This window comes from Mandrillus leucophaeus, unplaced genomic scaffold (assembly GCF_000951045.1).
Source record: "Mandrillus leucophaeus isolate KB7577 unplaced genomic scaffold, Mleu.le_1.0 Scaffold174, whole genome shotgun sequence".
Classification (NCBI taxonomy): domain Eukaryota; kingdom Metazoa; phylum Chordata; class Mammalia; order Primates; family Cercopithecidae; genus Mandrillus; species Mandrillus leucophaeus.
In genome coordinates, this window is record NW_012101743.1 from 2,430,731 (window position 1) to 2,443,247 (window position 12,517).

Genomic DNA, 12,517 nt, shown 5'->3' on the forward strand with positions numbered 1-12,517 from the left:
TAGCCAGGATGGTCTCGATCTCCTGACCTCGTGATCTGCCCGTCTCGGCCTCCCAAAGTGCTGGGATTACAGGCGTGAGCCACCGCGCCCGGCCGACAAGCTTAAATTTTAAAGCCAGGTTCTTCAAATAAGACAAGATGCATAGGAATGCATTTCTTCAGTAATCACCAGGAGTCTATTTCCTAGCTGCTCTCCCCATCCCACCCTGAAGTGATTTCAGATCTATCATCCTGGGAAATTGCAACTTGAATAAGCTCTGCCTTTCACTGTGACAATTGCTTGACATAGCCTGCAGTTTGTGACTTACTGAAAGAAGCATCAATTCATCAGAGAGCTCCTAATCCCTTTTCTCACCTCTTTTATCAGGCTCTCAAAGTCTGTTTTTAGGGGAGAATAGAGGGACGGCATGAACTCATCAGGCAGTCCCCAACCTTTTCCCGTTCCTGTGGGCTTTGCTGTGAGTTGTAGCAACAGGCTTCTCCTTAACTCTTGTGAATCCCTAACTCCAAACAAACGGCATAGTTCCATTAGGACTGTTGATTTAAATGTCAGCACTTGGGGCGCTCAGCAACTGGTAGGCAACTAATGAGTCTGTGCTTCTTGTGAGTGCCCTGTAAACTGGACTTTCAGAAGCAAGGACATTGGTACAGTGTAGATGAGTGCAGTAGGAAGTGTAGGTGAGATGGAAACATGTAATGTGGTGTATATATAATATATATGTATATATATGTGTATATGTATGCTTTTTATATTTATTCTTGAATTCATGGTCCTAGAAACCAAATTAAAATGATCTAATCATGGTTTGCAATTAAATGGGAAAAGAATGCTATAGTGAAAGGGTCAGGAGATTCAGATATCAAAATGCTTTATACATTTCAAAGTGTTAAATCTTAATTACTGTTCTCTAGGTATTTGATTAACTGAGGGTAAATCCTGTGACTTTCATTCACTATCTTAAAAAAATGAAGATAATGATAATTCCTAACATCTTGTCAGGGTTGTCTGAAGATTGTCCAGGCACAATGCCTGGCAAACCTTTGAGGTTTTTAGTTCAGAGAAACTATTCAAATGCAATGTATATGTAACAAATGTATCATTGCTGGGTTTTCCCCACGTAGGTATTCAAGAGACGATATTTTTACTTGACCCAACTTCCTGATGGTTCATATATTCTCAATTCCTATAAAGATGAGAAAAATTCAAAAGAATCGAAAGGTTGCATCTACTTGGACGCCTGCATTGATGTTGTTCAGGTAAGGCCATCGAGGTAATCCTTCTCTTTTTCTAAGAGGGTGACTGATAAACAATATTAAGAACCCCAGATGGCTGGGTATGGTGGCTCATGCCTGTAATCCCAGCACTTTGAGAGGCTGAGGCAGGAGGATCACTTGAACCTAGGAGTTCATCAGCCTGGGCAACAAAGAGACCCCGTCTCTGCAAAAAAATACAAAAAATTACCCAGACATGATGGCATATTCCTGTGGTCCCAGCTACTCTGGAGGCTGAGGTGGGAGGATCACTTGAGTCTAGGAAGTTGAGGCTGCAGTGAGCTGTGATTGCATCACTGCACTCCAGCCTGGGTGACAGAGCAAGACCCTGTCTACAAAAAAGAAAAGAGAAAAAAAGAAAAAGTGACTGGGTGCAGTGGCTCATGCGTATAATCCCTGCACTTTGTGAGACTGAGGCGGGCAGATCACTTGAGGTCAGGAGTTCGAGACCAGCCTAGGCAACATGGCGAAACCCCATCTCTACTAAAAATACAAAACTTAGCCGGGTGTGGTGGCACGCGCCTGTAATCCCAGCTACATGGGAGGCTGGGAGAATCGCTTGAACCCGGGAGGTGGAGGTTGCAGTGAGCCAAGATGGTGCCACTACACTTCAGCCTGGGTGATGGAGTGAGACCCTCACAAAAAAAAAAAAAAAAAGAGAAAGAAAATGAACCTCGGCATTTTTCTATCTTGATTGATGGCATCTCCATCCTCCGAAACATCCACACTAGAAAGCTCAGAATCCTTTTCAGTGCCCTGTTCTTGCTCAGTGCCAATATTTAAATGTTTATCAGGTTTCTTTGAGTCTGGCTCTAAAGTGCCTCTTAACCTCTTACCTCCTATTTTCATTGCCCTTTCTCCGGTTCTCCCTTTTATCATCACTGGCCTAAAGTTGCGCTTTTATGCCTCCTGATTTCTTGTCTTGCTCCAGTTCAACTTCCTAAGATATAGATTGGGTCAATCATTTGCCTTCTCCAAATCTTTTGGCTCTTGATTTATTGTCTTACAGAGTCAACTCTAAAGCTTTTGCCATGACATTGAAGGCCCATAGTGATTTGGCCTCACTGTACTTTCTAGCCTTATCCCTCCTGAACTCCCTTGTGTATTCTGTGCTCTGGTCACACCAGGCTAAGCATTCTAAGGCGTTTCACACATATATGGCTTGCCTTACATTTTTTCCCTCTTCTTGCTACATGTAATTTCTCCTTCTATTCCTATTTGAACCTTATCTTTTATGACTCAGCTTAAAGACTACTTCTGCCATGAAAAGTTTTGTGTTTCCTTCCTTACCCTCATGACTACCAAGTAGAATTAAGCTCCACCTCTCCTGTGCTAACCATTTTGCTTTTCCTTCTGTCATACAACTGAGTCACATTCTAATTTTGGTTTATTCTACACATTCCTTTTGGGATTACAGGGACCATCTCTTACTCATTTCTGTTTCTTCTATAATAATTACCAGGGTTCTGTGCACAGTAGGGACTTAATGAATGTTTGTTGATATGAATTACTGAGGGGACACAGACAAAAACAGGGTGGGAAGTAGAGGGCAGAGAGAGAATCTGAATGGGAAGTCAATTGACTGTGAAACAGAAGTCATTATTACAGAGCCAGGGTGGTGTGGTGGACTAGAAGGATGGGCTGATTAGGAGGAAAGCGATGTTAGTTCAGCACTCTCAGTTTACCTATATCTTCATCTTCAGAACTGTGAAGTGGGATTAGTAATATCTATATACTCCATCAAACAAGATTGTTGTGAGGATCAAATGAGAAAATACCTTTAGGGCATGATGCTGTGTGCCTGTAGTGCCAGCTACTCAGGAGCCTGTGGCAGGAGGATTGCTTGGGCCCAGGAGTTTGACACTGCAGTGAGATATGATCATGCCTGTGGAATAGCCGCCGCACTCCAGCCTGGGTAGCACAGTGAGATCTCATCTCTAAAAGGATAAGTTAAAAAATTCTAATAAATGAGAAAACACTTTTTAAAAAGTACAAAGATCTATGTGAATAAAATGTGCTTATATGTATGATTATATATTATCTATTCATATATATGAATTCATATATATAAAGAAGACCTTTCATATCTTACTGGAAGAACAAGGCACACACAATTTCTGGATTGACCTTTCTTTGCAGTGCTTCCCTCATCTATTTATTTTTATTATCATTTGGAAAATTTTTTTCTTTTTTTTTTTTTTTTTTCGAGACAGAGTATCACTGTGTTGCCTAGGCTGGAGTGCAGTGGCTCAATCTCAGCTTGGTGTAACCTCCACCTCCTGGGTTCAGGCGATTCTCCTGCCTAGAGTAGGTGGGATTAGAGGCACTCGCCACCATGCCTGGCTAATTTTTGTATTTTTGGTAGAGATGTTGTATAACTTTCTCCTTAGTTCAGTTGAAACCGGTTCTTGTCACATAACCAGGAAAGATTAGGCTTATGGACACATAGAAGGGTGAGAAGTGGAATTTACTGGGTGAAAAGGAAAAATAACTCTCACCAAAGTGAGAGAGTCCTGCTAGCAGGTTTCCCACCTCACAGATTGAAGGTTTCACCGGGAACCCGTGGCTGTCTCCTGTCTCTGTCAGAGATGGGCTTTCTCCATGTTGGCCAGGCTGGTCTCGAACTCCTGACTTCAAGTGATCCGCTCACCTCAGCCACCCAAAGTGCTGGGATTACAGGTGTGAGCCACCATGCTCAGCCCCCCTCATCTATTTATGATACCGCCTCCCAAATATTTTCAAATGTATAAATCTTTATGACTTGAAACAGCAGTTTAATTTCATCCTTTCCTAGACTCCGAAGATTAGAAGGAGGAACTTTCTTGAATAATGACCATGCAGTGGAAAATTATTGATTCATGAGCATTTCTTGAAATTAATGCGGTGGGATTTGAAAAGGGTAGTATGTCATTTCTTTTGTCGTGACAGAGAAGGTGGTAAAGTAAAAGAACGTATCAGCGTGTTTGAGAAAAGGAAGAGACTTATTTTCCTTGTGTGGTGGTATTCAGCACAGGTTACTTCCATGTATTTTACGCAGAGTCACAATTTAATGTGAACCAACTATGGTTGTATGGTCTTACTTTTTCTTTCTTTTTTTTTTACCAAGCCCTTCCTCCTCCTCCTCCTCTTCCTCGTCTTCTTCTTCTTCTTCTTCCCCTTTCACTTCCCCTTCCGCTGCTTCTTCTTTCTCTCTGTCTCTCCCTCTCTCTTTCTTTCTTTTTTTGAAACAGAGTCTTGCCTTGTCTGGAGTTGCAGTGGCATGATCATATCTCACTGCAGCCTTGCAGCCTTGAACTCCTTGCTGCAAGGAATCCACCTTAGCCTCCAAAGTGCTGGGATTACATGCATAAACCACCATGCTTGGCCTTCTCTTTTTAATTTTTAATTATTTTTTTGAGGCAGGATCTCACTGTATTGCCCCAGCTGGAGTGTAGTAGTGTCATCTTGGCTCACTGCACCCTTGAACTCCTAGGATTAGATGATCCTCCCACCTCAGCCTCCCGAGTAGCTGGGACTACAGCCACGTGCCATCACGCCTGGCTAGTTTTTCTTTTTTGTAGAGATAAGGTTTCACCACTTTGCTCAGGCTGGTCTCAAACTCCTGGGCTCAAGCAATCCTCCCTCAGTCTCCCAAAGTGCTAGGACTACAGGTGTGAGCCACTGCCCCCATCTTTACTTTTTCATTGTTATGGATATGGAATATTTCTACATATTTTGGGGGTACATGTGATAGTTCAATACAAGTATACAATATGCAAATGATCGAATCAGAGTAATTGGGTTATCCATCACCTCAAGTGTGTGTCATTTCATTGTGTTAGGAACATTCCAAATCCACTCTTCTAGTTATTTTGAAATATACAATAAATTATTGTTAACTATGGTCGCGCTGTTGTGCTGCTAAACTGTGTAGTCTTCTTTTATACTACTGTGATACAGTTGATACTGTGCGTGGTAAAATGGGTTAGGATCTATAGTGCCTTTTATGGTGAGATATAAATTAAGTATCAGATTTGTTTCAGGTCATATTTAAATTTTTTAAAGTGCTGACTTTGAAAATCCTTAACTATTCAAGGAAAAGTTTGAACAGGCTGGACATTGTAAAATATTTGCTTACTTTTTTGGTGGTACTTTGATTTTCTAAATGTGAAGGATGCCAAAAGGCCTTAAATGATAATACTTAACAAGTATTGTTTTCTGCCAACTTTATGCATAGTCATACTACTGTGCTCAGTCCTGAGGGGAACAAAAAATATATTTAACATAGTCATTTGTTGTCTTAGAGTGTCTGTTTCTTACTGAAAGAAGCAGTTATTTCATGAAAGTCTTGACGCACATATATACTAAGCTGAGATAAAAATAAATATAAACTAATGAAATCTAATAGTAAAAGGACAACTAAACTAACTGAACACATGCTTTTTTTTCCCCCTTCTAGTGCCCCAAAATGCGCCGTCATGCTTTTGAACTCAAGATGTTAGATAAGTATAGCCATTATCTGGCTGCTGAAACTGAGCAGGAAATGGAGGAATGGTTGATAACTTTGAAAAAGATTATTCAGATCAATACCGACAGTTTAGTTCAAGAGAAAAAGGAGACGGTAGAAACAGCACAAGGTCAGAATTTTAAAGTGATTTATTATTGAAGTAAAGCCCTTGTCTTTATTCCATGGAAATGTCCTCTGTGCAGGGTGAATAGAGAACTGTTAATCTTAAAAGTTGACCTGCTTCTTCATTAATAAGTGACTGTGGAGGTTGATAGACTTTTTAAAAATAGTTGATGCTGTATGGGCTCTGACACATGAAATATAACCAGACTAAAACAGATAGAAAATTCATGGCAGGTTTTCAAAAGTCCATTAAAGTTTTCCCTATGCTTTCATAATAGAAATTCTTTGCAATAAATCTAGTAGGAGAGGATGGGTGGGAGAGATAGTTAGGATACTCCTCTTAGGTTATTAGTAATGGTCTGTATGGTTTAGAACATCTGCTTTTAATGAATTTGCAGATGATGAAACTAGCAGCCAAGGAAAAGCCGAGAACATCATGGCAAGTTTGGAAAGGAGCATGCATCCGGAACTGATGAAGGTACATCTTTCATATGGCAACTTGCCTTCAACTGAGATAATGCAGGATTAGCTATTAAAGTTTTAATGCTGGATTCCATTTGGCAATGTCATTTCCACGTTAAAAACCACAGCAAATTGGTGAAACAGGTAGAGATTGTAAAAGAAAAGTTGCACTCCTGAAGACTTACTTGTAAGTACCAACTGACAGTTTGAAAAAATCTTATTTTTTTCCGGACACCAAGAAATACTTCCAGGCTTTTGTGACTTCATTAATTTTATCTGCTAGTTCTTATTCAATTTAATTACTGTATATCATTCATAAAATATTCTTCAGAAGGATAATGATGCAGCTCATGCACATGATATTTAATCTATGACCAACATATGTTAATCTCACATGAAAATCATATTCTCTATATGTAAATATATGTGTATATGAATGATACAATCTGACAAAGATTATGCTGCTGTTTGAAGTCTGAAATGAACCAATTTTGAAGTTGTAGAGATGATTGTTCTGAGTATGTCACCAAGATATTATATTCTGTAGACTCTATATTATAGTAGATTAGTAGGTTGTGTCCCATTTATTCATTTAAGTAATTGTCAAACCTATTTATATTTTTACTTTATTCATCTTCCTGGACAAATTAGTTATACAAATTTGGAAGCACTTTTTTTTTTCTGTTTTAAATTTACCCCTCATAAACTTCAAAGCTATTTTTCAAAATTTAGGGACACACTCATGATCCTCTAATCTAGGATTTTTTTTTTTTTTTTTTGAGACAGAGTCTTACTCTGTCGCCCAGGCTAGAGTGCAGTGGTGCGATCAGCTCACTGCAACCTCTGTTGCCCAGGTTCAAGTGATTCTCCTGCCTCAGCCTCCCGAGTAGCTAGGATTACAGGCGCCCGCCACCACGCCCAGCTAATCTTTGTATTTTTAGTAGAGACAGGGTTTCACCTTGTTGGCCAGGCTGGTCTTGAACTCCTGGCCTCAAGTGATCCACCCGCTTCGGTCTCCCAAAGTGCTGGGATTACCGGCATGAACCACTGTGCCTGGCCTTATCTAGGATTTTATAAAATGATTTTATAGATTTTAGTTGCATTCCCTCTCAATCTTTGTCATCCTGGATTGTGCAGCTCGTTAGGTATTTCCCAAAGTGATGGAATCAGAATTACATATAATATTCTATAGCTAACATCATGGCTATGAAAACTATGGTGATTTCTCTTTTGTTTATTTCTCCTTTGCATCCAGTGTCTCTTGCATTCCTGTTTTGTACTGACTACAGGACGAATGGTGTATTTTTGAAGCTGTGACAGATTGATAGTTTCACATAAACTCTACATTTAAATAGTGTTTAACACTGTTTTGAAGGAAATGAAGTAACATACGTATTTTTTAAACTTTTAGTATGGAAGAGAAACTGAACAACTAAACAAACTCAGTAGAGGAGATGGAAGACAGAATCTCTTTTCTTTTGATTCAGAAGTTCAGGTATTAATGATAATGTTTCTTTAAATAGTTCTAGAATTACTGCTTATTCAGATAAACAACATCTTTGAAATGTTGAACTCACTGTTTTTTGCACCAGTGGGGAATACAGATTGTTTTATATTTGTCTTGTTTACTTTGAACAGGTAACTTAACAATTAACTCTTCACTCAAGGGGACTGTCACATATGCAGATAATTTGGAGCTGAATTATATACACACACACACACACACACACACACACACACACACACATATTTATCAGTTTCTTGTATTCTTTTCTCTTCCTCTTGCTCCTTAAAATAGATAAATTAAAGCGCTATTAAAGGTGGTTACAGTGTTCTTTTAGCCCATGAAATACAATTGTGATCTAGTGGCAGAAAATATCTCCAGTATAAAGAACACATGAGTCATATGAAACATTTGTTTTTCACATTTGATGTAGGCCTGTAGAACTAGGATAATTTTCATGTCTGGCTTAATCATACTTTAAATGGAGGGTGGTGCAGGAAGGTGCAGGTTTATATGCAGATGTGTATTTTAACCTCTTTCATGAGAGTTAGATGTGTTTTGTACTAAGATACACGCAGTGAATATTTAATTCTATGGCACTTTCTAAGTAAGTTTTTAATTTGTTTAAGTGGGAAAGGTCTACAGTATTTAAGTATTACAAATATTTTTCCTAATGGAAAATACTTTTTGAGAAAATGAAATTGAAGAAGATGAAATTTTTTGGCTTTCTTTTGCCTTTTCCTACATGAGATTTCGAATGAAAATTTTTCATTTTGTTTGAAATCGGAAAATGTGCATTACAGTTTTTTCTTCCATGAAAATATGAAATAATTTGGGGAAGTCTGATTTTGTTGTTGTCGTTTTTCCTTTTTCTTTTCTTTTCTTTTTTTTTTTTTTTGAGACGGAGTTTCGCTCTTGTTGCCCAGGCTGGAGTACAGTGGCACAATCTTGGCTCACTGCAACCTCTGCCTCCCCAAGCGATTCTCCTGCCTCAGCCTCCCAAGTAGCTGGGATTACAGGCATGCGCCACCATGCCCGGCTGATTTTGTATTTTTAGTAGAGATGGGGTTTCTCCATGTTGGTCAGGCTGGTTTTGAACTCCCGACCTCAGATGATCTGCCCGCCTCGGCCTCTCAAAGTGCTGGGATTGCAGGCGTGAGCCACTGTGCCTGGCCTCTTTTTCTTTTTTTTAAAATGTAGTCAAGTATAGTAGTGACAAGGGGAGAAAGAGTAGAACAAAAAGTTCAATATGTTATTGACTGAACAATCAATTGAGATAACTTACTACCTTTGGACCAGCCGTTGTTGTTTTTTTGCTTCGTATGATTTTCTAATTAAAAATTTAGTTTAAAATGGAAAAAGTATATAGGCTATAAGTAATGTAAACATTTTTCCTTAATGAAAATATCATACAAGAAAATGGAATTATTTGGAGAAAATAGATTTTAAAAAATAATTTCATTTCCCTTTTTCCCCCCACGGAGTTAAATATTGCTTTAGTGCAAGTTATGTGATTTTTTTTTTTTTTTTGTAAAAAAGTAATAGTATAATGGGCCTCAGGGATGTTTGTTCTAAGATATTCATTCAGAAATTTACTTGTTCCAAGCATGTCTGAGTCTTTGATCCTCCCACCCATGATTGGGCTCTAGTTGGACATGTCAGGCTGTTTCATTGTATACAAAGGAGCCAATTGACTGTGGTTGAAACTAAGTCCAGTATCTTTACAAATTTGTGGTGTAGCATTTTTGTGGTAATAAAACTGAACTGGTTTTATGTCTGAGTTGTTTATCAGTGAGCTATGGTAAGGGAGAAATTCACAGTTGTGATGAAGCTTTAAGGAGAAGAAATTGAATGTAATGTTGGTTACGGAAGGCAGTCTCACCTCAGAGAAACCTATGTTGTTATCTATCAAGTACCTTTTCTAGGTGAGGCGCCATCCCGTAATTTCACCTTTTCTTTTGGCCATAGTTCATTGTTTAGAGACATGACCTTAGAGAATAAAGAAACACTGGCTGACTAAAGGGGATGGCTCAAACTTTGAGCTGAAGAAGGCCATATGTCCCAACATTTGTACTCACAGGCCTTAGAATGGAAAGGATTTGAAGGCTGGAGTGGTTTGGTCCAGTTTCTCTTTCCATTCTACTGTCTGAGTAAGACAGAAAGGAGAGCAGATAAATGGGTGGAAATTAAACTTGATTTCCATGGCAATGACTTGCCTCCACAGATAGATATATGTTCAAGAGGGAGCTGTCTAGTCCCACACATTCACATTCCTTTTGTAGATAAATAGATTCAAAGGGGAAGATGTCATGCTTTCAGGCACAAATCTTACGCATTGGGTCCTTTTAAGGAGGTTTCAGTCATACCGGGTAGGTTAGAACAGCTATAATTATCCAGTATTCTTCAGGCATAATACCTGTTTTGGCTTGATTTACTTAGGTAATTGAGAAAAATTTTTGTGTGTCTTGTCTTGAGTTTTCCATACTGACAGTGTCATTCTGCTCAGATCCATCCAATCATTTTCTGCCTACAATGTCTACGGCCTTAATGGAAGTATAGGAAATTGACCCCACAATCCACACTTTCCTGCCCCTTTGTGAATAGAATAGAAGTCTGTTAAGACATTCAGCATGAACAGATGAACTTAGATTGCCTGAGCAGTCTTTTTCTTTGAGAGACAGATTCCTCCCCTGCTGAAAGGAATTCCTTTACAAACCCCATATCTTCTCCTTAAACTTGTTTTTATTTCAAAATACCAATAATTTTTAAAAATTGATTGCTGTGGCAGCCCAGGTCCATTGCCCAGCTCTGTTAGCTGAGTTCAGTGTTGCTCAGTTTCCTAAGCAGATGCCTCTTACTCTGTTCATATTAAACATAGGTAGTCCATGGGGTTCCAGCCTTTTGTGCCTCTCAACCTAAATGCTGCTGACTCCCACATCCACATCTCTAAGTCAGGCCTCTCCCATTTTTCCAACTACCTGCTACCGTCACCTCGAACACAACACATTCCATACTGAACTCACTATTTCTACTCACTGTACCCCCAAATCTGCCATTCATTTGTATTTCACGACTAAGTTCATAACATCACTATGTATTGAATCTCCCAAATTAGAGATCCCTGTGTTAATCTTTTTTTTTTTTTTTTTTTTTCTGAGACAGGGTCTGACTCTGTCACCCAGGTCGGAGTGCAGTGGCACCATCATAGCTCACTGTAGTCTTGAACTCCTGGGCTCAAGCCATTGTCCCACCTCAGCCTCCCGAATAACCGGGACTACAGACCTGCACCACCGTGCCTGGCCAGTTTTTATTTTTTTGTAGAGGCAAGGGTCTCACTGTCTTGCCTAGGCTGGTCTCGAACTCCTGGGCTCAAGCGATCTTCCCTCCTTGGTCTACCATGTTAGTTTTGATGCTTCTTATACCCATTCTTGTCAATTTTGCCTCCTGCACAGCTCATAAAGGAAACCAAATTTCGACTGTCCTGGAACATATATTGTGTGTGGAACACAGAGAATAAACACATAGGAAAAGTAATATTAGAAAGATAGAGAAAGGGAGTATAGACGGTCAGGGAGTGTGCAGTTTTCTATAGGGAGTTAGGAAAGGTCTCCCTGCAGAAGAGTCGATTGATCAGAGACTTGGAAGTGAGGGAGCAAGCCATGCAGCTATCTGAGGGAAGAGGGTTCCTGACAGAGTAGCAAGTGCAAAAGCCCTGGCGTGGGAGTGTCTTTGGTGTGCTGGCAAAATAACCAAGGAGGCCAGTGTGGCTTGAAGAGGGAAGAGGGCAAGCGTGGTAGGAGATGAGGTCAGAGCGGTGTGAAGAGACAGGGAATCATGCCATGTAGGACTTTGTAGGCCGTAGTACAGACATGTGACTTTTCCATTGCCTTTAGATCCGAGTTTCATCATCTCCCTCTAGGATTTCTCCATCACTGTTTAACCTTAGTGTAAAAAGTCGACAAAGGCTTGTTACATGAAAACATAAAAAGGGTTCAAATGAAGAATGGACAGAGAACTGTTGGATTTTTGCCATTTTTGGTATATTGATGTAAATCTATGTTAATATGAATCCTATCTTTTTTTGAAAATGATTCATACTATCTCTTTTATAGAGGTTGGACTTTTCAGGAATTGAACCTGATATAAAGCCATTTGAAGAAAAGTGCAACAAACGTTTCCTGGTAAATTGCCATGATTTAACTTTCAATATCTTGGGCCAAATTGGAGACAATGCAAAAGGACCACCCACAAATGTATGTATGACTTTGCCTTCTACCCTCCTTGCATCAGTGCATTAAAGAAATGTCTTTCTCAAAATAATTTGTAAACCAAACCTCCGTGACATGCAATTTACCTATATAACAAACCTGCACATGTACCCCTGAACCTAAAATGAAAGTTTTATATATATAAAAAAGAAATCTTATTACAATAAAAAATGAAGAAACATCTTTGTATGACTGAGAACTATTAATAATTGACTATGTGAAAATGCCAGTGCCACATATTATGATAAATTTGACATGCAAGAATTTTATACATCTCTTTCTTTTGCCAAAATATGACTATGTTCTCATTTTGAGGATTCGTGAAAATCTTACCTACTCAGAAGAGCAAATAGAGTAGGCTCTTGATGTTCAAGAGGAGCATGTCTCCCAAACTTGCAAAATC

The 12,517-nt window shown here is 39.2% G+C and overlaps 1 protein-coding gene across 1 annotated transcript in view; it reads left to right on the forward strand.

Annotated features, from left to right (window-relative positions):
- DOCK11 (dedicator of cytokinesis 11) overlaps positions 1–12,517 on the forward strand; it is a 205,198-nt gene that overhangs the window by 66,128 nt on the left and 126,553 nt on the right. Inside the window, exons 7-11 of the mRNA XM_011977202.1 lie at positions 1,122–1,256; positions 5,710–5,887; positions 6,279–6,358; positions 7,754–7,837; positions 11,959–12,099. Of these exons, the coding sequence (XP_011832592.1) occupies positions 1,122–1,256; positions 5,710–5,887; positions 6,279–6,358; positions 7,754–7,837; positions 11,959–12,099 (618 nt within the window). The remainder of the gene's footprint in view (positions 1–1,121; positions 1,257–5,709; positions 5,888–6,278; positions 6,359–7,753; positions 7,838–11,958; positions 12,100–12,517) is intronic.